The sequence below is a fragment of the Crinia signifera genome, chromosome 8 (genome assembly GCF_055691185.1).
Source record: "Crinia signifera chromosome 8, ASM5569118v1, whole genome shotgun sequence".
Lineage (NCBI taxonomy): Eukaryota > Metazoa > Chordata > Amphibia > Anura > Myobatrachidae > Crinia > Crinia signifera.
In genome coordinates, this window is record NC_139224.1 from 182,041,852 (window position 1) to 182,068,932 (window position 27,081).

The 27,081-nt window shown below is 45.9% G+C and overlaps 1 protein-coding gene across 2 annotated transcripts in view; it reads right to left on the reverse strand.

Moving 5' to 3' along the window:
* The window catches only part of ZFYVE9 (zinc finger FYVE-type containing 9), a 107,866-nt gene that overhangs the window by 34,937 nt on the left and 45,848 nt on the right, over positions 1 to 27,081 (reverse strand). For both annotated transcript variants that reach the window (XM_083157936.1, XM_083157937.1), the window contains exons 8-10: positions 12,922 to 13,044; positions 5,264 to 5,419; positions 4,851 to 5,075 (exon numbers count right to left, since the gene is read on the reverse strand). In XM_083157936.1, the coding sequence (XP_083014062.1) occupies positions 4,851 to 5,075; positions 5,264 to 5,419; positions 12,922 to 13,044 (504 nt within the window). The remainder of the gene's footprint in view (positions 1 to 4,850; positions 5,076 to 5,263; positions 5,420 to 12,921; positions 13,045 to 27,081) is intronic.

Sequence of the window (27,081 nt, forward strand, 5' to 3'; positions counted from 1 at the left end):
TAATTCTCTGTTTAACCGCAATTATGCTGCTTTCAGACCGCATAACTGGCTTTGACCCTGTATTTGGAAACGTTTCCAAAAACGGGTCTGCCAGATAAAACCCCTTTCAGACCGCAGCACTTAAACGGTATATTACCGTTTAAGTGCCGATTTTTTGACACTGGCAGACCCGTTTTTGGAAACTTTCCAAATACAGGGTTAAAGCCAGTGCAGCCTTCAGCACTCCCCTCCGTGCAGCTCCCCCCCCCTCGCGTGTCGACCGAGCGCATGTCGACGCCCCCGCGCATGTCGACGCCCCCCGCGCGTGTCGACGCCCCCCGCGCGTGTCGACGCCCCCCCCACCCCCCCGCATGTCGGCGCCCCCCCCCCGTGTCGACTTACCCCGTGCCGGTACCTCCGTTGTGGACTGCAGCTCAGTATGCTCGGAAAGCACTTATGAAAAAAGTGTCTTCCAGAAAATGGCTGCCCCATAGGAAACCCAGTTTAAAAAAACTGTCTTCCGTATGGGGGCAGCCATTTTCTGAAAGACACTTTTTTCATAAGTGCTTTCCGAGCATACTGAGCTGCAGTGCCGGGAACCACAACGGAGATACCGGCACGGGGTAAGTCGACACGGGGGGGCCGTCGACACGCGCGGGGGGGGTCGACACGCGGGGGGGCGTCGACACGCGCGGGGGGGCGTCGACACGCGCGCGGGGGGTGTCGACACGCGCGGGGGGGGCTCCAGTGCTGTGAATACTTAATGAGCGCTCATTAAGTATTCACTGTGCTGAATTTAGGACCCAGCTCATTGGCTGGGTCCTAAATACCGTTTCTGAGCCGATTTTTTGGCTAAAATACCGGTTCAGAAACGGGTAGGACCCTGCATTTTAACCGGTTAGAAAAAACTGCATTTTCTAACCGGTTAAGTGGGACTGGACCTTTCAGACCGCACACATTACCGTTTTAAAACGGTAAAAAAACGGCAATTTACCGTTTTAAAAGTGCGGTCTGAAAGGGGCATTAACTGTATGTGTTTAAAAAGTGTTTTTCTGCCTCCACTGGATTTTAAATGCCAAAAGTTATACAAAGTAACTGGCACAGTGTGTTTGTATATGTGTCTCTTGTTACCATGCATTATGTCCACACGCCTTATGTCACAACCCTTCCATGACGTCACGCCCTCTGCGACCCCCGGGCTGTGGCAACAAAAACTAGGTCTTATGTCCTTATATAAAGGTAGGTTTTATCACTGTTTATATCGGTTACACCCTGATGAAGACGTCGGCTTAAATAAACTACTTTATTAACAGTGGGGCAGATGTATTAAGCCTGGAGAAGAGAGAAACTGGAGATAAAGCTCCAGCCAATCAACTCCCAGCAGTAATTTTCAAAAACAGTTAATTGGCTGGTGCTTTATCTCCACTCTATCTCCAGGCTTAATACATCTGCCCCTCTGATTGTGCGCCGTCTTGGCTATGGACAGATAAACACACTAAATACACAAGCGTCTGAATGAAAAGGGGCAGTAATAAGTGCGCCAATGTTTCAGGGCCCTTTTATCCACCTCAACTTCTCAGGTTTTATTCCCCATAAAATGCGTTATAGACAAATAGAGTTTAGCATACAGATGGAGCGTTCCGCGATGGGCATCGCCAGTGGAGAGGCGCTACATTTGATTGGGACACGTGAGCGTCTCACACGCATCCCAATTTTTCGGCAGAGGAAGATGGGCAGGCTTTGGGGGGGGTGCATGCAGGGAGGTGGTGGGGAGCTTCATCGGAAGGGGACGCAAGAGGGTCTCGTGCAGGCGCATTCCCTTCCGGGTGCTGGCGATCCGACCGCCAGACGAGGCGGGCTCCATCTGTAAGTGAGAGAATCCAACAGCCAACAAACACTTCACCCAAATCAGCGGTACAATATCCGCGCTGTACGGCAGCCCAATCTTGTTTTAACACAGCAACGGCCTTTGCACCCTTCACCAGCAATTGAATTGCCTGATAGTTTTTAAATAAGAATGATGCTGCAACCTGGTGGCATTAGTCTAAATCCATTGGAAAAGCAGCGAATGTGCAGGCCAGACACTGCAAGGCTTTTATAAGCTGTTCATATCTTAGCACAAAGTATTCATTACAGAAATTGTGCAGAGAAGCCTATTAATGCTAATAACATAATGAAAGAAACCGGGACAAAGAGGCTTATTGTGTTACAAGGTACAAAAAACTCTTTAACGTTAAAATAATCAAAAGTCCATAATTAATCCAATCATATACTGGTAGGTCAATTGGCTACAACACTAACCCTACAATGTCTGTGTGTGTGTACATATGGTAGAGAATATAGATTGTAAACTCCACTATGGCAGGGACTGATGGGAATGTTCAAATATTCTATGTACAGTGCTACCGAATACATGTGCGCTATATAAATAACTGGAAATAAATAATAATACTGCAGTCTGAAATTCAGATTAGTGAACCACACTAATGGCGGGATGTACTAAGGTAAAAATGCGATAAAACTACCAGTTTTCAGGGGTTTAGCGCATTTTCAAACGTATTAAGACAGTGTAATGGTTAGCATTACCGCCTCACAGTGCTGAGGTCATGGATTCCATTCCCACCATGTGTTATATATACGGGGTAGTACGGACGGTGTAATGGTTACATTACTGCCTCACAGCGCTGAGGTCATGGGTTCTATCCCCACCATGTGTTATATATACGGGGCAGTACGGACGGTGTAATGTTTAGCATTACTGCCTCACAGCACTGAGGTCATGGGTTCTATTCCCACCATGTGTTATATATACAGGGCAGTACGGATGGTGTCATGGTTACATTACTGCCTCACATCACTGAGGTCATGGGCTCTATCCCAACCATGTGTTATATATACAGGGCAGTACGGACGGTGTAATGGTTACATTACTGCCTCACAGCGCTGAGGTCATGGGTTCTATCCCCACCATGTGTTATATATACGGGGCAGTACGGACAGTGTAATGGTTACATTACTGCCTCACAGCGCTGAGGTCATGGGTTCTATCCCCACCATGTGTTATATATACAGGGCAGTACGGATGGTGTCATGGTTAGCATTACTGCCTCACAGCGCTGAGGTCATGGGTTCTATTCCCACCATGTGTTATATATACAGGGCAGTACGGATGGTGTAATGGTTACATTACTGCCTCACAGCTCTGAGGTCATGGGTTCTATTCCCACCATGTGTTATATATACAGGGCAGTACGGACGGTGTAATGGTTACATTACTGCCTCACAGTGCTGAGGTCATGGGTTCTATCCCCACCATGTGTTATATATACGGGGCAGTATGGATGGTGTAATGGTTATATTACTGCCTCACAGCGCTGAGGTCATGGGTTCTATCCCCACCATGTGTTATATATATGGGGCAGTACGGATGGTGTAATGGTTATATTACTGCCTCACAGCGCTGAGGTCATGGGTTCTATCCCCACCATGTGTTATATATACGGGGCAGTAGGGACGGTGTAATGGTTACATTACTGCCTCACAGCACTGAGGTCATGGGTTCTATTCCCACCATGTGTTATATATACGTGGCAGTACGGACGGTGTAATGGTTACATTACCGCCTCACAGCGCTGAGGTCATGGATTCCATTCCCACCATGTGTTATATATACGGGGCAGTACGGACGGTGTAATGGTTACATTACTGCCTGACAGCACTGAGGTCATGGGTTCTATCCCCACCATGTGTTATATATACGGGGCAGTACGGACGGTGTAATGGTTAGCATTACTGCCTCACAGCACTGAGGTCATGGGTTCTATCCCCACCATGTGTTATATATACGGGGCAGTACGGACGGTGTAATGGTTAGCATTACTGCCTCACAGCACTGAGGTCATGGATTCCATCCCACAATCCAAAAATATACTGGTAGGTTAATTGGCTTTAAAAAAAAATAACCCTAGAATGTCTCTGTGTGTGTATATATGGTAGAGAATATAGAGTGTAAACTCCACTATGGCAGGGACTGATGTGAATGTTCAAATATTCTCTGTAAAGCGCTGCAAAAATATGTGTGCGCTATATAAGAAACTTAATAAATAAATATTATGATGCGATAGTAGGGCGGTGATGTATTTTAATACATCTTGCCCTAACTGCCAGTGGGTCCCAGTCAGCGATATCTGGAAGTGTCTGGGGTGACAGCTGGTGTGATGACTCTCATTGAATTTCAAATGGCACTGTAGCCCCATCTCTGCAACTGCCATGAATACTAGCTTATGCCATTATAACTGCAAGCAACGCCAGAGAATCTAGACTAAAGGTGCCCATACACATTACAATTGCTGGTTGCGATAAGATGCGAGCTCCCATTACATATCTCATCACACAGCTCAAAAAGTATGTGCAGCACAAGTTTTTGTACTAGATTTCATCTCATGCGACGCAATCTAGTCCAAGTTGTATACAAGAATTGTACGGCGTATGGGGACCTTAAGGGCAGGATTCAATTGTTACCACCCGTGCAAGCCCGCTGTTGGTATTCAATTGTTTTTGACGGTGGGCGAACAAACATTTCAGCTCGCTACCCCCCAGGTGTGGCAAGCTGTAAAGCAGGAAATGTCACGCGTTCCAGTGCTGAACCATTAGTTTGTTCGGGTTTAGCAGATATGCGTGGCTATTCATAATGATTGCAATAAAATTTTTTAATTGAATATCACCCTATGATCTCCTATCCATTTGAACAGGAGATCATGAGCTATTAAACAATTGAATAGGCCTTGAGTCTCACAGTGCAAGCAACACATTAATCATCGTAATGGTAAAGAAGTGAATAATCTGGAAATAAGTAATTCATTAAATCTTACATCGGTACTCAGCCCCCAGGCGTAGCATGAGACGCATCGGAAAAACCTTTGCCCACGGGGTCTCCCACTTCTGGATGAGTATTCCAAACAGATAGGGCTGTGCAGGAAGAACCAGGTCTAGCAGGGACTGGTACGTGGGGGTGACATACAGAAATCCTCCATGCTCCTTACTGCCAAGGAAACTCTGGCTCACAAACGAGTGGCCCAAGTTCCCCACCATGTTACCTAAGATGAAATGAAGTAAACATTATAACGAACATAAGATGTACTCCACCATGAGCAGACAATACTTCTCATGTGCCCAGGGCAAGGAGCTGCATACCATTAACAATTCAGTATAGTAGATCGAAATATGATATATAAGAACATGCTATATCCTACTTACAACTGAATTCCAAGAATATACCTCTTACCTGCCAAGGCCTCCTGGTAGAGCTCCACAAAGTGACTGAACAGGTCCCTGGGAAGCCGCTTCTCATCGGGCAGACACTGGAGGAGGATAATGATCTCAGCCTGTCCTGCCGCATGCATTCCTTTTGTGGTAAAACACCAGCATTTCCTGTTCACATCTACAGGAGGCAGAACAAAGTACACTCAATTAGTCTGTCCAGAACAAATGGCTCTGATTTGGGTCCACACTATAGGTTTTATTCTGATTTGGGTCCACACTATAGGCCCGATTCTGATTTGGGTCCACGCTATAGGCCCGATTCTGATTTGGGTCCACACTATAGGCCCGATTCTGATTTGGGTCCACGCTATAGGCCTTATTCTGATTTGGGTCCACGCTATAGGCCCGATTCTGATTTGGGTCCACACTATAGGCCTGATTCTGATTTGGGTCCACACTATAGGCCCGATTCTGATTTGGGTCCACACTATAGGCCTGATTCTGATTTGGGTCCACACTATAGGCCTGATTCTGATTTGGGTCCACACTATAGGCCTGATTCTGATTTGGGAATAAAGTAAGAATGAACGAGTAACTATGTATCTGAAAAAATCATGTTAAAATACAAGCGGTGCAAATATTTATTTTTGAATGTGTGGTTAATACTAGCTGCTTTTGAATGTAACCTAGTAATTAAGGTTGAAAAAAAGATGTTAGTCCATTGAGTTCAACCTATTTGACTTGTAACTACTGACTTGGGTAAGTCATATCGGTACTTATGTATTATCTGGGCTCCCATGTTAAATGCACCCCATTTTTTCATACCCCTACTATCCAACTACGCATGGAGTTGATTTTATATAGTGTGGCGAGCGCAGCGAGCCACCGTGCCCGAAGCGTGGCGAGCGCAGCGAGCCCCGCGAGGGGACACGGTCTCATAAGAAAACCGGGAGCCCAGATATTACATAAGTACCGTCATATCTATAGGATTCCCTTAGTGGCCAAAAACGCATCCAGTTTTGCTGTAATCTCTCCACCGGCAAGGAGTTCCAGAATGTTAGTGCTCTAATGGTGAAGAATCTTCTTCTTAATTCAGTCTTTGTATTTTAGTGATTCAAGACCTTTTACTAGCTTAGTTGCCCTTCTCTGTACCTGTTCCAATTAATTTATGCCCTGAACTGAACACAATATTCCAAGTGTGGTCTCACCAATGCCTTGTAAAGAGGCAATATCACATTTTAATGCATGCCAGTGCCCGGTTTGGTTTTGCTGCTGCACTTGAGCAGTGTGCACTATTACCCAATTTATCATCTATGATGACCCCAAGTCCTTGTATACAGCAGAATTCCCTATAACTCCATTTAGGCTATAAGTAGCTTGTTCACTTTTGTTCCCATAATAAATTACTTTACATTTTTCAATGTTAAACTGCATTTTCCACCTTTCCAGTTTAATTTAGTCACTTTGTAGTGTGTCCACCTCCTCTACGGAGTTAATTTCCTTACTCAATTTTGGGTCGTCTGCAAATATTGCAATTTTAGTCACTATGTCACTTCCTAGATCATTAAAGAATATATTTAACAGAGTGGGTTCCAATATTGAACCTTGTGGGACTCCACTTTGGACCTTACACATGTTGGAATGTATGCCATTTACCACCACTCTGTTCGATTGTGCAACCAGTTTTTAATCTGATTACAAATTTTATCTCCCAACCCTAAATTACCTAGTTTTATTAAATAACCTTTTATGAGGAACCGGTTCAAAAGCTTTAGCGAAATCAAGTAGTATTACAGCAACAGATTTTCCTAAGTACACCCCCTACTGACTTTCTCATAAAAGCTAATTAAATTAGTCTGACCTGATCTATTTTTGACAAACCCATGCTGAGCCTTACTTATAAACTTCTCCTGTTCTAAGAAATTTTGGATACTATCTCCTATTATTCCTTCTCATATTTTCCGCACAATGTATGTAAGGTTGACCACTATATATAATTCACAGGGTTAGTTTTGCTACCATTCTTCCATATTGGTACTACGTTAGCTATGCGTTGGGCATATGGAGCAAACACTTAAATAGCTAAAACTTCTAGAATAAATCTCCACCATAGAATTACATTAAGGAGGATTTGCGTGACTGGGTCGACCTTTTTTGATTTAAATGGACACCAGACACAACTTTAGGTTAAAAGGATAAACAAGTCTGCAGAATGGAAAAATAACAAAGAAGATTCATATTCCCTAAACACAACTCTGGCTACGGTGTTGGCAAACAAGACCACAACTGTAAAGGAAATTGCAGCTCGACCAACTCCATTGGTTTCCAAAGCCTCCAAAACCAAATTAAAGTGCCAAGGAGGTACAGACCAGAAATAAATGTTTGGGAAAAAGGTCTGTACAAAGGACTTAAAAATGATGAAACTTCCCTGCGTCCACAGCAAATATTTTTTTCCATTTAGATGCGGCAGTAGATTTTTCCAGTAGCTGGCTACCAGGCCTTAAGCATTGTCAGGGTGATTGAACAAGATTCTTGGCTTTAAGTTCCATGCTTATTAAAGTCTAGTAAGCCAAATCAGACTGTAGAAAAAAATGGGTCTTTGTTTAGACACAGATTCGATTCCCAACATGGCCCTAACTGTGCAGAGTTTGTATATTCTCATAGTGCTTGTGTAGGTTTCCTCTGGGTATTCCGGTTTCCTCCCACAATCCCCCAAAATACCTCAGGTTAACCCTCAGTCAGGTGCAGCAGGCCCAACCGACACCGCAAAGCTGTTCTCACTCCCCTCTCCACCCCAAGGGGGTGCAGGAGCCTGTCCCTCCTATACTGCTTTCAGACCGCAAACCCTGTGTCCAACGCTGTATTTTGAACATGGGTCCATCCATGCTGCGACCTGGGTCAGACTCCTTTTTGACACAACTTTCACACTGCACTTCAACCCGGGTTATTCCCTGGTTGGCCGATTTCACACTGGACCTGGGTCAGCACAGCAAAACCTATTAGTGTAATTAAAAGTGGACTTTTTTTTCAGGCTTACAAACATGACGTCACAAAGGAAACAAAAGTGAGGAGCTGAGAGGAATACTGAGCGATGCCTATATTTGCGCAAGGGGAGAGCCTCTGTTTTAGCTATTTTTTGTAAACCACCACATCTTTTACTGTTCATGTTATTTGTCTGCGCATTTCTTCCTCCCCCCTTATATTCAGCTATTCCCTCACCACCTCATCGGACCAAACTGAGGACATGGCTGTGTTACTGCCGGAATGCTGCCTCAGACGTGTGCTCTGCAGTGTGCTGCTTGTTTTTCTGGGCTCTTGCCACTGACCTCAGAGGGCCAGATATACCAAGCTTCAAAAAGTGATAAAATGGAGAGTGATAAACAAGCAGCCAATCAGCTCCTACCTGCCATGTAACAGGCTGGGTTTGAAAAATGACAGGTAGGACCTGATTGGCTGTTTATCACTCTCCATTTTATCACTTATGAAGGTTGATACATCTGGCCCTAAAGGAGACAGAGGAAGCATCCAATAGCGGAGTTTTAGGAATTCAGTGTTTAATAACCTAGGTAGGGAGCTTTCAGACTGCACCACAACCCGGGTTAGAGCCGTGTTCAACCCTGGTCAAGACCAGGGTTGAAATGCAGTGTTGCTCAACCCAGGAATTTTCACAGTGGCGCTTTCACACCACACCTCGACCCGAGTTGGAGACACAAGGACACAGCAATAACCCGGGTCCAGAGTGTGGTCTGAAAGTGGTACTAGTAACTTCCTATCTGTAGGTGCTGTTCAAAACCCCCCTAGCCAGTTTTCCCTCCTGGCCTCTCAGGCCCATTACGCCTGAACTGGTCTGACTTTTGAAGGTTTGTATTGTATTTCCCTTTACTTTAATCACAATTGTTTATTTTTTATGAATGAAAATTAGAAAGGTTGTGGATATTTTGAGGACATATGTAGGTTTGCCCGTGGTGGATTCAAATGATGATCAATAGAAATCCCTCGCCCCCCCCCCCCCCCCCCCCCCCGCCTATCTCCAAAAAGATGTAGATGCTGTAGATGAAGGCAATGTGGTGGCGGGTTATACATTTCAGTATTTTTTGTTGTACTTGCTTTGAGGTTAATAAATAAAATGAAAAATAATCAGATTTAATTAATTATTCTCTCTTTGTATGTCCTAATGTAGTGCACTGATCACTTTAAGAGCGTTATAATTGAGTTCATTAGGTGCAAATGACTATTTTCTAACAGGCGCACTGCGTCCGAACCCAAGGTCCCAGAGGTGCATCGGATGGAGGGATAATTGGCTCCCAACAAAATTAAGATTAGAATGAGTGCATGTATACGCTCCTCTGGGGCAAGCACTGATGTGACTGGTTAATTATCTCTAATGCACTGCGTAATATGTGTGCACTATATAAATAACTGGTAATAATAAGTAACATTACATTCAGTTGTAAAGTCTATCTATTAACTTCATGTCTCAAGATCATGTTGAAGGTCTCCAGTTGCAATGTCCACTCCCTCTGGTGAACCATGTGCTAACTGAAAAAATCTACTTCCCATATGTCCACAAGAAAAAGACTGGGAGCGTTGGGTCAAATATTTGTAACCACAAATCATTCAAGTAGTCTCTCTGAACGTTATCAGACTCTCTGTTTAGCCCTGGTGTTTCATGTAAGTCCCTAACACTGTAGGCTAAGCAGCAAGTGCGAGGCTGACAACTGTCATCACTAGCATCTTTGCCAAGACCAAGAATGATGGACACCCTCGGAGCAAATTGGCCGCACTGCAAGCAGGGAACCAAAAGATCAGTTTGTGAATCCGAGGCTTGGCCAAGAAAGGACAACCTTATAAAGGAGGCCACCATTTTTCTCAAGAATGACATGCAAAATGAGACCTAGACTGACTCTAATGAAAATAAACACCCACTGGGCAGGAACAGGATTAGATTTTGGGAAATTGATCACCAATCTATGAAATTCCAGTGTAGAAACCCCTATAATTAGATATCGTCAGAGTGGATATTGATGCATAGTTTGTCCAAACAGGATAAAAATTGATGTCCTTTGACATAACGGAACTGCCTGAAACTGAAAAGCCTAGAAAGACTTGGTCACTCTCCCATGCTACTTCAAAAAGTTTCCTTAGGGGAATGATCTGGGGTTATGGAGTTATATAGCACAGAGATACTACATCACACTGAGTACAAACACTGGCATTCAAATGGGGAAGGCACTGGGTCAAAATGACAGACCTGTGGGTAATGAAGAGTAGAGGGAAGATTATAACATTCCTCAAAGTTTCCAGATGTAGCTGGGACAGTGTTACCAGAAATGTGCAAAAAATGTAACACCCCAGAAGAAGAAGCCAAGATGCCATCCATCTGTTTGAGCACCATGGAGGACATAAAGGAGAGCTCCATATAGGCATAAAGGGAGATGGGTAGGATGTTAATTGAATCTCAAATCGTTAGTGTAAAGTAGATAGAGGGGTGAAAATAGTTGGGTGTGAATACGGGGGCTATTTGGAGTGTATACGGGGGCTATACGGAGTGTACTCCCAAATCTGGGGATAGAGCGTTTCCAATATCAACACATAGTTTTATACCAGGTGGGTAGTGCCAGGAGATATGACTCAATTGGGTAGCGTAGTAATAGTTTTGCAACAAGGGGAGGCCGAGGCTGTCGCTGTCTGTTGGTTTAGATCAAATCAAATGTCTCAACCATTGTTTTTTGCCTGCCCAGATGAATTGGCCAAATAAAGTTTGAAAGGATTGTAAGACATGCACTGCTACCCTGGTGGGAGCATTCATTTTTAAGTGTATTAAGATTGCCTATCCATGATATATATTTTGGGTCCCTCTGGAGCCTACGAAGAAGGGGGATGTAATTTGATGGATACCGCTTGCCAATATAAATCCTAGATAACGAATCTGTGCAAGGCGCTATTGCAGTGGTTCACAATCATGTCCCCAGTAGTGCCAGTTACATATCATGTCCCCAGTAGTGCCAGTTACATATCATGTCCCCAGTAGTGCCAGTTACATATCATGTCCCCAGTAGTGCCAGTTACATATCATGTCCCCAGTAGTGCCAGTTACATATCATGTCCCCAGTAGTGCCAGTTACATATCATGTCCCCAGTAGTGCCAGTTACATATCATGTCCCCAGTAGTGCCAGTTACATATCATGTCCCCAGTAGTGCCAGTTACATATCATGTCCCCAGTAGTGCCAGTTACATATCATGTCCCCAGTAGTGCCAGTTACATATCATGTCCCCAGTAGTGCCAGTTACATATCATGTCCCCAGTAGTGCCAGTTACATATCATGTCCCCAGTAGTGCCAGTTACATATCATGTCCCCAGTAGTGCCAGTTACATATCATGTCCCCAGTAGTGCCAGTTACATATCATGTCCCCAGTAGTGCCAGTTACATATCATGTCCTTAGTAGTGCCAGTTACATATCATTTCCCCAGTACTGCCAGTTACATATCATGTCCCCAGTACTGCCAGTTACATATGTCCCCAGTAGTGCCAGTTACATATCATGTCCCCAGTAGTGCCAGTTACATATCATGTCCCCAGTAGTGCCAGTTACATATCATGTCCCCAGTAGTGCCAGTTACATATAATTTCCCCAGTACTGCCAGTTACATATGTCCCCAGTAGTGCAGTTACATATCATGCCCCCAGTAGTGCTTTTATAAAAAAAAAAAAAATCTCACGTTCTAGAATGTATGGTTTTCTAAATAATTTGGATAAGGGATACTCAACTGTATCTGATTCGCCTGGGAACTGATGTTACAGGGAAGAGGCCCTCACCCTACCCTTATCCCTATCTCTCAGGTAGGCTGTGGTTGCAATTCCATTCCATACTTGGGAAAGTAAAGAGGGGATGGAATATTACTTTAGAAGTTTAACAAGTTTAGTCTTGAGTCTCTGTACCCAGAGTCACTGATGTGGATAAAGAAGATAGTATTTTATAATATGCACTTATCTATAAAATGGATGTGCTACAGTAATTCTGGATAATCCTGCTGCAACAAGAGATCCAGCAATGTTGCCCTTGGGTAAGAATTGCGATCACTTGCAGTCTTATTAATGCGGTCAGAAGATTCTTTCCAACAAATTTGGTCAGTTCTGATCAACTTGATCCTGTGGATTGTACTAATCTGAGGATGGTATATGGCCAGTGTAAGAAGACCGCTCCGATATGGAACCCAAACACTACATCTGTAACAAAACGTGATCCATATAGAAAGAGCACTTCCAGTAATTAGATCACCATCTATTACCCTGCGGGTGGCAACAAATAGCTTAACATGGTCCAACAAGTGAGTATACCTGCAGGTATAAATAACATATAGATTGATGAAGGTTATTAAGCGTACACCCAATATATAAACAAACAAACCAAGGAAAAGCAGCCTTGTCTTCTACATACAGGAATCTGCAAATGTTTGTGATAAAGATATCTGCATTATCGTGTAGTATTTATATCTGGTGACATCACTCAGTGTGCTGGGGAAACACGGTGCTTTTACATAAAGGAATACCTACGGGGCCCAATCATTAACTAGGACCTACATACTGCTCTCATGGTTCCAGCTAGGCTATGGCAGCTGCCACCACTGAATTAACGACCTCAGCAAACACCACAGACTGTGCAACATGACGTACAATTCACAATCTTCACCATTGCCAAAAGGTTTGCATTCAGGACAAACACTAAGGGGTCACGTCCACCATCCTCCAGTTGCTGCATGACGGACATCTGTGATGGATGCTCTTCCACTGCATAATCTGTAGGAAGAGAAACAATCCACACGTCATGCGACTTCCACAAAGTCAACCTTTCTGTTCATATAAAAAGGTACAAGGTTTCTGTACCCTTGGGTTTGCAACTTGTTAGCATTTACGCGTCACTTATTTATTTTACTACAACATGGAACAGTCAATCTTCTTTGACATGACACTTGTATATAACGTAGATGACACATCACAAACTAAACCTCTCATGAATGACACAGAGCTTGGTCATACATCAGAATAGCACCACATTACATAGCGTCATTGCAAAATCCTACTAGATCTTATTCTCCAAGTCTAACCAAATTCTTCACTTCTGTGAAATGTCCCGGTACTTGTGTATTTGCAGGGCGCCCAATTTTGCTGTGCATTGCGATGCGATACGATTTTCCTTAGTTCATTTTTCGTGCACCCCTGCCCACAGATCGCATCGCATGCCATTTGGGGTGCGGTGCGGTGCGATTTTTCATTGTATAAGCACCCATGCGATGAGATGTGATGGTACTCCATTTTAAAAGCACACAAGCAAACCCCCAATATCCACATCACCCCGAAGCGTGGCGAGCGCAGCGAGCCCCATGAGGGTACACTGTTACGCATACTCCTGACCTTTTCATGCCCCACTATCTACGTCAGCGTGGAGTTGATTTTATAAAGTGTTGCGAGCGCAGCGAGCCCCGCGGATAACTGTACATGTATTCCGCGTCCCCTCTCATGAAAAGGTGCCATGTGATGCGATTTCACTACACAGAATAGCCCACTAAGCAAATAGCTTAGTGGATGCCATACAAATACACAAGTACCAATGTCCCTTTCCCTGGCACATGTGGGAGCCATTGTGTTGTACACAACGCATCAAATCAAGTCCTGGCAATATGACCCTTTTCAGCGCGTCTTTCACACCTTCATCACTAGAGACAGACAGTAAGTGGCTTTAATATACCTACACAAAATCACCTAAGGAGGAAAAGCATACGTGTGTAAAAATCATAATTAAAATGTTACATTCTCAATACCTTGAATTTAAATATGAAAAAATCTAAATGCAATATATGAGATTTTATATATATATATATATATATATATATATATATATATATATATATATATATATATATATATATATATACATACATACATACACACACACACACACTGTACATTCATACATATACAGGGTTTGTATAAAAAATAATGAGACCTATTTTTTTTCTGACACGACTGTACTTCATAGCGCGCATGCTCCGATGGAGGTGGAAATCAGCTTCAACACGCACTGAGCGTCAGTCGCCTACGAGCTTCTGTGTGGTTCTTATCGTGGTATTAGTGGACCCCTGTCCCTAGGCTCAGTTGAAGCTTAAAAATGCAACATTCTATTGAACAGCAATACGCCATTTAATTCTGTGTGGGACTCACATGGCTATGGAGAGATGAGCCATGATCCACAGTTCCGTAGTGAAAGCTGCTTTCTAATGACAATGCAAAAAGCTACCTGGCCCGAAACAGCACCATAACACTTCCCCAGCCCCCCTATAGTCCCAATCTGGCCCCGGGGGACTTTTTCCTGTACCTCCGAGTAAAGACAGCCCTCAAAGGACACCACCATGGGACCGTAGCAGAGGTCAAAGCGGCTTTGACGCGCTGTGTAAAGGACTTCCAGGGCACCTTCCAAGTGTGGACAACTCATTGGCAGAAGTGGGTCGATGCACAAGGGTCTTATTTTTGAAGAATTTTGTTTGTAGCTATATCTTCAATAAATATATATATATACATACATACACATATACACACACACACACACACACACACACACACACAGTATATATCTCTTATATAATAGCCCAGAGCTGTCAATCTGTGAGTGTGTGTATAACGCTGGGCGGAGTCTGGGCGGAGTTATACACACACTCAGAGTGAGCCTGGAGCAGGGCACTAGCGAACAGGCCTTATCAGCAATGACACACAGTATTACAGCAGGGCACCTTGACCGCACAAAACCTTTTAACAGGCACATTTGACAGACAACACACAACTCACCATTCGGATGCCTCTCATTGCACTCCGCCCAGCAGCCTTTACTTCTGCGCTGCAACTCCGCACATTGGGAGGAGCCGCTGACTGAGTGCCACTATCCTGTACTGTACACGTTGCATGTTTACCCAGTGCCAGCAGCCAGACAGTGTCCCCCACCCTGCTCTGCACAAGCCCCGCAACTTTAGCCCCCCGTATTGCCACACACCCCCATCATGCAGCACAGCCCAGCCTCCTCCTGTCATGCGCAGTAACTCCACCCAGTGGGAGGCGCCGCTTTCTTTAGCCCCCCCCCCCGGCATCCTGAACTCCAGCACTGACATGTTGCATGTTCCCCCACTGCCAGGAGCCGCAGTGTCCCCCACCCTCCTCTCCACCAACAACGCAACTTTTAGCCCTCTCATGCCCACAAACCCCAGCCTCCTGCTCTCATGAGCCGTAACCCCGCCCAATGGGAGGAGCCGCTGACTTAAGCCCACCGTCCTGTACTCCTTCGCTGACACGCTGCACGTTCACCACAGAGTCTCCAACACCTTCCTCTGCACCAGCCCCGCATCAGAGCAGCCACCAAAGAGAGCACTGCTCAGCAAGAGAATACAGGAGCCATGGGTAGCGGGATTCGGGAGCGCCAAGCACTTGCCTACACCATGCTGCAATCTATGGATCCACTGCTGGGGTGGCTTAATCTCTCTTCAGTGTTGACAGGGGGCCGATTCCTCACTCATCAGGACTCTGGCTGCAACCTCCGTGTCCTAATTTTCCCTGCACTAATTACCTGCTAGATGGGACTGGAGGTGGCAGGGGCTAATACTCTGGTGGTGACCGCACAGATGGAGAGAACACTCACAGCTGCCACCCTGACATCAGGTTATACCTGCAATATATATGACATATTCTATATCTAAAGGTATGTGTGTATATTTTACATAGCATATTTACAAATTCCCTAATTATTGGCCACATACCAGCATATAAAACAGTGCGACAGACATGTCCTTCCTCATCCCTATGATGGGGCTCCAAACTATAGTTATAAGGAAGGATATACGGCTTTGACAAAAGTCTCTTAGCAGATGGAAATGTTGTCAGAAGACGTTTGTCGCACTATATCAATGTTTCCGTATACTACACCACCTTACCCGAAACATGAAACATTGATATTAGCACACTGCATTTCTCTTTATTTATGGATGGGAATGTGGAACCTACATTATTTATAGAGAGAGCTCTCTCTATCTGGGGGGTGGGGGGGGGGGGGGGGGGGGGAGACCTATCACTCAGGGCCTAATGTGTAGGCAAAAATACTTATAGAGGGGATAAATCCTCCTGGATACAGATAGGGAAATAAAGCGGCACTATATCCTGAAGTCAGGGCCGCCGAGCCCCGAAACGCCAAGCCAGCACATGATTTACAGTCTCCGAGTGCCGCTTTATTTCCCTATCTGTCTCTGGAAACCCCCCTTTCCAAATCCTACTTTTGCCCCTGCTGTCCCCATCCATACACCTGTGGCACCCCTCTAGCACCAGCTCTACCTTTGACCAGACCCCTACCCCACTCACTGCACCCGCACCTCCCCCACCAACAGCACCCCCGGACACCCTACCACACCCCAAGCAGCACTACAACCACCCCTGCCCCACCCGCAGCACACTCGCACACGCCTCTCCTCCACCCGCTCCCACCCCTCACTTAAGCCAAAGACAACTGCAGTACCCCCGCACCCACCACTCCCCCCACCCATACCACATCTGCACACACCCGCTCCTCCCCCACCCACGGTATCCTTGCACCCGACCCTCACACACCCACTCCATCACACCCGCCACTCCACCGCACTCGGCACGCCCACTTGTGAAAAACGCAGTAATCCAGTAAAACTTGTACCAAAGTGAGAATGCGTCCCCGAAGGGATGTGTAGTCAAGGCCATATTCGCTATTAATTATAAAAGCTGCAGCCAGTGTTACTCCGCTAACATAATTTAGTGGAGAACCGTAAGAATTGACAAACCGAATTGTTTGTGGGAGAAAACGGGAGTACCTGGAGTAATCCCATGCAAGTACGAGGAGAATATACATAAACTCCACACAGTTAGGGTAATGGCGTTGTTTGAATGGAACCCATGACATCAGTGCCGTGAGGTAGTAATGTTAACCATTACACCAGTGGTTCCCAAACTGTGCGCCTAGGCTCCCTGGGGTGCCTCGGGACACTTGCAGGGGTGCCTTGGGTTGGTCGTCTAGGACCAATTCAAATTATTTATGATCAATTATTTCTGGACAAAACCAGTGCTGGTGGCTGCCAATCATAAAATGTGTACAATCTGAACCAAATCCTGTCCTTTACCACATAAATGAACCTAAGAAGCACATATAAACACAATCTACTTCATTTGATATATATTTCTTGGGGCACAGGGGTGCCTTGGAAAAATTCTGATACTCTAGGGCAGTGGTTCCCAACATGGGGTACTCTGCAGACCAGTTGGGGGTACTTGAAAATAATATTGGTAATGGCGGAAGAAGTCTCCAGGATAAGTCTCCCATTGCCATGGAGACAAATCGCGTTACATCACTTCTGGTTCTGTCTGCATCGTCATTAGCGTCTTCTCATGTTTTTGCCTGATCAGCAATCCACTGGGAGCTATCTGCGCTGCCACAGGTGGAGGAAGCAGTAGCATTAATCCTACAGGCGTTAGCAGGAACCCCTGGAGACAGTACACAGCAAGCGGACAGACACAGAGGGACTCAATTCCTGACCACACACACACTACTCCTCAGCTACTCCTTAATATAAGGACACGCATAAGGACACACATACTGCTCACTTCCACTCCACTTGTAAGTACTGTGGATAGTACAGATTAGTACCTGTTAATAGGCTTTCCTCTACTCCACCATGGCAGCATACAGCTGGGTTACGCCCTCTTGGGTAGATATCTGGAAAGGAACACAAAAAAACAGACACTGCCCCTATATAAGGACCTCCTCCCTTGGGCTCTGTGTCTTATTAAACAGCTCCTTATACAACATAAATACTTAAAGGGGACGGGAAAACGGCTGCCATGGTGGAGTAGAGGAAAGCCTATTAGCAGGTACTAATCTGTACTTTCCTCTACCTCCCCATGGCAGCATACATCTGGGTATACCCAAGCAGTTTTACTTCACTGGGTGGGACAATACATAATTGATAAGAAACGAAAAGGATACGGTTACTTCACCACCTCCGTCTGTAGACTGTATGTATTACTATCATACGACTGCGCTCAATATTTTGCACCCCATGCTAGCATCCTGGGAGTGCTTAGTAAACGTGTGCGCAGATGACCAGCACGCTGCTCTGCATACTTCTTCTATTGACGTGGACTCCCTTTCGGCCCAGGACGCTGCCAAGGACCTGGTCGAATGGGCTTTAAGCCCCACCGGGATTTCCAATTCTCTGATTTTGTATGCTTCTCTGATGCATGTTTTTATCCATCTTGAAATGGTGGTTTTGGTAGCTCCCATTCCTTTATTCCTGTCCTCCATCAGTACGAACAGTCTTTTTGATTTCCTAAAAGCCTGTACCCTTCTTATGTATGCTTTTAAGGCCCTCGTTACGTCTAGACTGTGTAGCCTTTCTTCTTTAGCATTCTTAGGATTCGCACAAAATGAAGGAAGGATTATTTCTTGGTTGAGATGGAAGCTAGAAACTACTTTAGGTAAAAAGGTAGGATTCGTCCTCAGCACTGCCCTGTCTTCGAAGAAATTTAGAAATGGTTCTTGTACCCACAGGGCCTGGAGCTCAGATACCCTCCTTGCTGACGTGATAGCTACAAGAAAGACCACTTTCATAGTTAGATAGTTGAGCGATATCTCTTCTAAGGGCTCGAATGGGCCCTCTGTCAGTACGTTAAGCACCAGATTAAGGTCCCACGGGGCCATGGGGTTGTGGAAGGTTGGCCTGATCTTCTTGATCGCCTGAACGAAACTCTGGATGTATTTATTGTCCGCAATTTTGGTATCCAACATCGCCCCAATGGCCGAAATCTGTACTTTTAAAGAATTTGCCGCCAGCTTTTTCTCTAATCCTGCTTGCAGGAAGTCTAGAATGGTCAATCTAGGGTTTTTGTTATTTTCTTTACAGAAGAATACATACTTGCCCCATATTCTATAATAAGTTGCGGATGTCGACACCTTCCTTGCTTTCAGTAGTGTGTCGACTACCTTCTGGGAAAACCCTTTCCCTCTTAGTGTCCTGGTCTCAGTAACCAGGCTGCCAGGCTCCAGCTTGCTGGCTGCCGTTGATGAAACCGGCCCTGCCCGATGAGATCCTCGTTGTCGGGTAGGAACCATGGCCTCCTTATCGCCATCCTTACTAGCTTGGCAAACCAAGGTCTTCTTGGCCAGTAGGGCAGGATTGCTATTACCGTGGCCGTCTCTGTCTGTACTTTGTTCAGGAATCTGTGGATGATTGTAAACGGGGGAAACGCATACACTAGCTCCGCTCTCCACCTCGCCGTGAGTGCGTCCGTCTGCCATGCTGTCGGCTCCCAGTGTCTGGAGATGAACCTTGGGACTTTTGCATTGCTTGCCGTCGCCATCAGGTCCACTTCCGGTACCCCCCATTCATGCGTCAGTTGTGTAAACACCGCCGCTGACAACTCCCACTCTCCTGGGACTAGCCTGTACCTGCTCAGAGCGTCTGCCCTGACATTTTCTCTCCCTGCCACAAACACTGCGGAGATGTTTCTGACATGACGTTCTGCCCATTTCAGGATAAGCGTGACTTCCGCCATCAGTTTCCGGCTCCTTGTACCCCCCTGTTTGTTCAGGTACATGACCACTGACTGGTTGTCCGATCTTATTATCAGATCTTTGCCTTTTACTAGCTCCTGAAATTCTTGACATGCCAAGAACACCGCCCGCATCTCTCTTACGTTTGAATGTTGCCGGCCCATAGCCTGGTCCCATTCTCCTTGTGTCGACTGCTCTTCGCACACCGCGCCCCATCCTGTCTCGCTGGCGTCTGTTGTCACCACTACTTGTGGACCGGTCGCGAATGACTTCCCCTTGGTCAGCCTGTGTGCTTTTGACCACCAGAGCAGATCTTCTATTGCTCCTTTTGACAGATATATCCTCTGTCTTCGGTCCTTCGCATCCCCGTTCCACTGTCTCAAGAAGCAGTTCTGCAGCGTCCTGATGTGGAATCTGGCCCAACTGGTCGTATCTAATGCGGCCGACAGGATGCCGAGTACCCTCATGCAGTCTTCTGAGTACACCACCTTTTTCCTTAACATTCCTTTTACTTCCTGTAGAAGCTTTAGGCGTCTGTCTTCTGTCAATTTTATAGTCATTTCTTTTGTATCCAGAATGACCCCCAGGTACTTTACCTTTTGTGTCGGCACTAGCTGACTTTTTTGGATGTTGATTAACCATCCGTGTTGTCTCAAGTAGTCCAGCACTATCCTTGTATGTGCTTCCGCCATTTCTTTGGTATCTGCCGCAATCAAGAGGTCGTCCAAGTACGGCCAGATTGAGATGCCTAACACCCTTAGGTTGGCTACCAGAACCACCAGAATTTTTGTAAAAGTTCTCGGGGACGTAGACAGGCCGAACGGCAGCGATGTGAACTGGTATGTTATTTGCTTTAGGCGAAACCTGAGGAACTTTTGGTGTCCCAGAAATATCGGGACGTGTAAGTATGCATCCTTCAAATCGATCGTTGTTAGAAACATCCCTCTTTCTAGGTCTGGTATGATGGATCTTATTGATTCCATTCTGAATCGTTTCACATGAACATAGGTATTCAGCCGTCTTAGGTCTAATATAGTTCTGAACCCTCCTGACGGTTTTTTTACGACAAAGAATCTTGAAAACCATCCCAGATCTTCGTCTTGTTTGGGAATTCTTATGACCACTCCTTGCTCTATCATGGTCTGTAGGCTGCTGAACAAGGCCGCCCTTTCTTCCGAATTGCTGGGAATAGGTGACACTTCCATCCAGCTTCCTGGTACTGACAAATTCTATTTTGTAGCCTGACGAGACTACTTCCAGTACCCATTTGTCCTGTACTGACTGATGCCAAGCTTCTTGATATTGCATCAGTCTGCCGCCTACTTTCTCTCTGGCGTCATTGCTGGTTTTGCCTGAAGGCAAACCTGCCGTCTCTGCCCCTTTGGCCACGAAAATTATACCTGTTACCAAGCCAAGGCCTGCGAAAACCTCTGCCTGGCCTATATGTTTTTGCTTCTCTGAAGTCCGTGGACTGGTACCGGGATGCTTTATTGAATGACCCCCTTCTCGCGGCCTTATCTTGCGGTAGCCATACCGACTTACCACCTGATACTTTCGTAATAATCTCGTCTAATTGTTGCCCAAACAGGTAATTCCCTTGGAAGGGCAAAGAAATCAGCTTGTTTTTGGACTGACTGTCCGCCGCCCAAGGCTTCAGCCACAAGGCCCTTCTTATAACCGCAGTTGTAGCATTAGATCTGGCCGCCAATCGTACCATATCAAGAGAAGCAGCACACAAAAATTCTACAGCCACCTGTATGTTTTGTACCACCTTCAATAGTTCTGACCTCTTAATGCCATCCAGCATGTCGGACTCCAGGTCCTGGCACCATGATCTTAGGACTCTGGTAGTCACTGCTACAGCTGATGAAGCCTTCATAGAAGCCCCTATTGTGGTATGTTGCTTCCTCGGACTCATCTCAATTTTTCTTTCCATTGAGTCTTTAAATATGTTCGCATCCTCTAATGGGAGCGTAGTTTTTCTTGAGATGCGTGCTATCGCTGCATCCACCTTGGGTGCCTCATCCCACTTTTTAACCTGCTCATGGTCAAAGGGGTACATCTTAGATACTCTTAGGGGTACTGCCACCTTTTTATCGGGGTGCCCCCATTCCTCTTCCACTACCTCTTGTAGTGTCTTAGATAATGGAAAAGCTTTATTTTTCCTCTTTTTGTCCTTAAACAAAAGGTCCTGAAGCTTACCCTCCTCCTGAGGGTCCTCTATATTGAGTGACTTATGTACTAAGCAAAGTAGGTTCTCCAGTAAGTCCGGGTTGAAGTCCACCCCATCTTTTTCCTGGAATACTTCGCCTTCCTCCATCTCTTCCTCTGGCTTCCCAGAGGGGCCTGGCTCTGACCCTTCAGAGTCAGAACGTACTGCCCTAGGCCTCTTCCCTGAGGACTTGACAAACTCCTCTTTAGACATAAAGGTGTCTGCTAGCTCAGTTTTAAGCAACTTTACTAAGTCAGTTATCTGTATAGATCCCATCTGTACTGAGCTCCTGCATTTGCTGCATTCAGGACCTGAACATTTGTCAGGTATGCTTTATCACAGGATGAGCACTTTCTCTTGTGCTTAGCCTTAACTTCTCCTTTTTCTTTGCCAGTTTCAGACCTAGCAGAAAAAACCCTATTTTAGGTATATGTAAAAATAAAAAGTTTTCCCTTAGGCAAAAAACAGCGCTACTTTAATGCGGCTTACCCTGGCTTAACTGGCTGCTTTTTCTCATCCTCCATTATTACTTTAATCACAGGCTCACTGTAACAACATGAGACCTCCGTTATAGGTAAAAAAGAAACAACCAAGTCCCAGCAGCGCCGCTGCTTGTTGGGACCTTACCCCAGTCTGCTGGTATCAGGCACAAGCTTTCCGCTGTCTGCCCCTCCGTATGGACCCAGTCCTGTACACGATCCCCGGCATCCAGCACGCTGAGACGCCTTCCGATGACCTCAGACGCTTTCTGGCGTCTCCTATGTACTACGCGTGACGCCCCGCGTCATCACGCGCCGCGTCATGGAAGTGCGCCTCTCCCTCTGCATACTTTTTGCCATGCCTGCTGCTGATGCCGGCGTCGTTACCCGCAACCGCTCCTGGCGGCGGGGTACTCCAGCAGATGGACGTCCCAACTGCCCTCGACAGCGGGGGTCCCAAACGCCATTACCCCTTACTGCACTCGGCAGGGGAGCCAGCTCACAGCCACTTCACAGGGTAAGCCACGCACATCTACCCGGAAAGGAAAAAAAGACACAGAGCCCAAGGGAGGAGGTCCTTATATAGGGGCAGTGTCTGTTTTTTTGTGTTCCTTTCCAGATATCTACCCAAGAGGGCGTAACCCAGATGTATGCTGCCATGGGGAGGTAGAGGAAAATTCAAATTGAGAGGAGGGGGTACTTATAAATGAAAAGCTTAATCAAGGGGTACGGGAGAGAAAAAAGGTTGGGAACCACTGCTCTAGGGGGGTGTGGTATGACACACCGACAGTCGGGATCCCGACAGTCATTATCCCGACGTCGGGATCCCGACTGCCTGGCCTCAGACAGCGTGGCCAGCGCAACAAAGCCCCTTGCGGGCACGGTGGCGAGCTGCGCTCGCCACCTATTCTATTCTCCCTCTATGGGGGTCCACGAGGGAAAATAGCTGACGGCCGTCGGGAACCCGTCCGTCGGTGTTTTAACAGTCGGGACCCCGACTGGCACCCGCTCTAGGGTGCCGTGATTAGAAAAAGATTGGGAACCCCTGCATTACACAATTCGTACTGCACCTCCACAGCTGCATCCCCCGTAAATGCTACCCCGCTGGGGTGCAAGGCTACTAGAGGCCTGGAGGAATACTAAGTCAAATTATTCTCCAACTTCCATTGCGCAGGAATACCGAAGGTTATCCTGTGGAGAAATTATATTTCAGGGTCCACCATTGGTGACGTTTGCCATAGTGCCCTGTCAGAGCATGAAATAACCCCTGGTATTGTGGGGACTAAATCCTCATAGCCGTGCGCCTCGTCTGGATAGTGACGGGAGAGCTGCTGATTGAGCTATTTATTAGGTTTACAGACCTGGACTATGGCCGACAGGGTTTGAAAGTTTGCAGAGGTCTTTTACACTTTATAAGTGTCTGGACCAGAACTGTAATGGCTGCACACACTGAGATTCCTTTGCTATTTGACTTGCTTTAGAAAACTTTGCTAACTCATGAGTTAGTTACATACAAGTCCTGCCATCTGCATTAGACTTCATATAGACATTGCTGCCCTGCCAAGAGGGCGCATCATGATCTCAAATGTGCTATCTGCATGTGATCCTAATGTAATTCCGACTACATAGCATACTTGCCTACTTTTGGAAACTAGTTTCAGGGAGATTCTAGATGGTGTGAGAGTTTGCATCGTACGTGTCATGTACGAAGGGATCGAGGCCAAGTTTAACACACACAACAGGGGCCAGTGTTAACCAGTGGTGCAAGCAGTTTATTTCTCAGTGGTACTGGTAGCGCTTTCCTGCAGGCATGGTCACATGTCAAATGGGAGTGGTCATGTGACATGAGGTGTGGTTACATGAAACTAGGGGAGTGGCTGCATGACAATAAGAGCATGGCCACATTATGCCACACCGTAATGCCTGTTAAACATTATGCCACACACCGTAATGTTTATTATACATTACGCTACATACGCTTTAATGCCCATTACACATTATTGCAATAAACACCTACTGGTTTATTAGCTGCACATATGACAAATGTAGAGTGTCAACCGTGGGGTGTTGTTGGGTCTATATATGATAGAAAAGTCAGAGTGCCAAGTATAACAACATTTATTAACCAGTCACAATGTTGGTATTGGCATAAATGTAAACAAAAAAAATGACTGTCTATGTCCCTCGATGCCTGGCTGGCCTATTATCGCGCTATGCTCCGCCCCCATTGCGGCCACACTTGCGCATGCACAGTCCGGATTTTAGGATGGGGCTGGAATATTCCGGGGGATTGAAAGGGCTTTGCGGGGCACCGGGAGAAGGGGGCCTGAAACGGGAGGCTCCCGCAGAATGCAGAAGTGTAGGCAAGTATGCTACATAGTCAGATCCCACACTGGAGCTGCTATTACATGCGCGTGCTCCCCGCGGGGAGCGCGTTACCTGAAGCGATTGTCACCGCTTAAGTCCCGGTCCCTGTCGCAGCTGCGTCTCCTCAGTGCCTGGAGCCAGCCGACACCCTGTTGTGGAAGCCACGTGGGAGGTGTGCGGCTGCCGGGTCCGGGTGATGGAGCGCAGTGCAGGGGTCTAACAGAGCCTCAGCGCTGCTGCTCTGTCACTGACAAAGAGTTAGTGTAAAAATAATAAAAAAATAAAATTTAAAAACGAAGTTTAGGCTGCTAAAAGCAGCCCCTTTCTAAAATGCATGTTGGCTCCTTCCATCACAACTAAAACTGAAAGTAGCTAGCCTAGGAGGCGGGGTAGAGGAGGGGAGGAGCCAGTGCTGTCTCTAGGCAGTCACAAGTTTTATTCTTTTATCGTTTCTGGTGCTGGAATTGGATCGTGACCTCACTCTCTACCCACTGTTATCCCTGGGGCCCCTGACGTCTGCCGCAGAAGAAAACCAAAAAGAATAAGGTACGTGGAAGGAATAGGAGAAATAAAAAAAAAGGAACTGAGAAATGTTCGTGTAAATTTAAAAGGATTCAAACCGTAAACGTAGTAGGGGGATGGGACGGGGCGAGTAGGGGGAGGGAAAAAAAAAACAGCAAAAGCCGTGAAAAAGAAATTTGCGAGTTTACATTCAAAGAAGTCCAGGTAGGGTCATGTTTTGGGATATGTACTAAGGAGACCAGACTGCATTGTTCTGAGGGCTGGTAACATATTCCACTCCATAACCCAGATCATATTCAGCAGTTCAGGACAGGTAGTGGGATCAGGTTGTTTCCAGACTTTAGCTAATTAATATCGCAAAGCACCAGCTATGTGCTAGAGCCATTTGGCAAAAGGTTTATGTGATTGGCAGATTGGGGTACAAGAGCATACTGGTCGGGTAAATCAATAAACTAAGAGTCTTAACAGAGCCGGCAGTGACGCTAGTAGATCACTGGTATATAAGTGTGCAAATAGTAGATCCCGAGTCACAAAAGTCCGGCCACCCCTGCCTTATACGCTCCTCGGAGCCGGAACCTCTCCCATTGTTCGGACCTCTAGATATCAACTGCGCATGTGTATTTGGGTTGCAGTATGCATGCACAGGCCATCCTGCGATAAAATCCAGCGTTGAGGCAGGAATGCAATGGCAGAGTAGGTCTTGAGCTGAGCACACTGGGATAATCAGTTAATGGTTGGGGAGCTGTGAATGGATTTGGATCTAATCCTGTACACATGGCAGGATTTCGGGGATTACCTGATCACAAAGCTCTACAAATGGAAGCTGTGTGATCAGGTCTGAACAACAGATATGGAAATGTACTTTAGTTTATATCACTTAAAGCTAAGCAACTCTAGAAGACTGTACAAGACCATGAAATAATATAACCTAAAGGTGCCCACACACTAGAACGATTTTCGGGCCGATTGGCCGATTTTCGATAAATCGGCTGATATATCGGATGATATTTACCGATAATCGGTCGAAAAACGATAGAAAATCGGCCGATGCTCGCTCCCGTGGATCTTTTGCTAAATCTTCTGATCTTACGTGCTGCACAAAAGATCCGAAGATTTAACAAAAGATCCATAGGAACGCACACGGGATCTTAAGAAAAATCTTTGGTAAAGACGTGCGCTTGCCTGAAATCTTTTGTCCAGATCGGACAAAAGATTTGAAGGCTAATTTATGCGCACATCTTATGATCGCAGATCTTTGTAGTGTATGGGCACCTTTACACAAGAAACAGTCCCAGACTCACATTGGTATGTAATATAAACAGCTGCCCTGGGGCACAATTGGAAACCTTCTTTAAGGTGCCCACACACTAGAAAGATCTGCGATCATAAGATGTGCGCATAAATTAGCCTTCAAATCTTTTGTCCGATCTGGACAAAAGATTTCAGGCAAGTGCACATCTTTACCAAAGATTTTTCTTCAGATCCCGTGTGCGTTCCTATGGATCTTTTGTTAAATCTTCTGATCTTTTGTGCAGCACGTAAGATCAGAAGATTTAGCAAAAGATCCACGGGAGCGAGCATCGGCCGATTTTCGACCGATCGGCCCAAAAATCGTTCTAGTGTGTGGGCACCTTTAGTGTGCTACA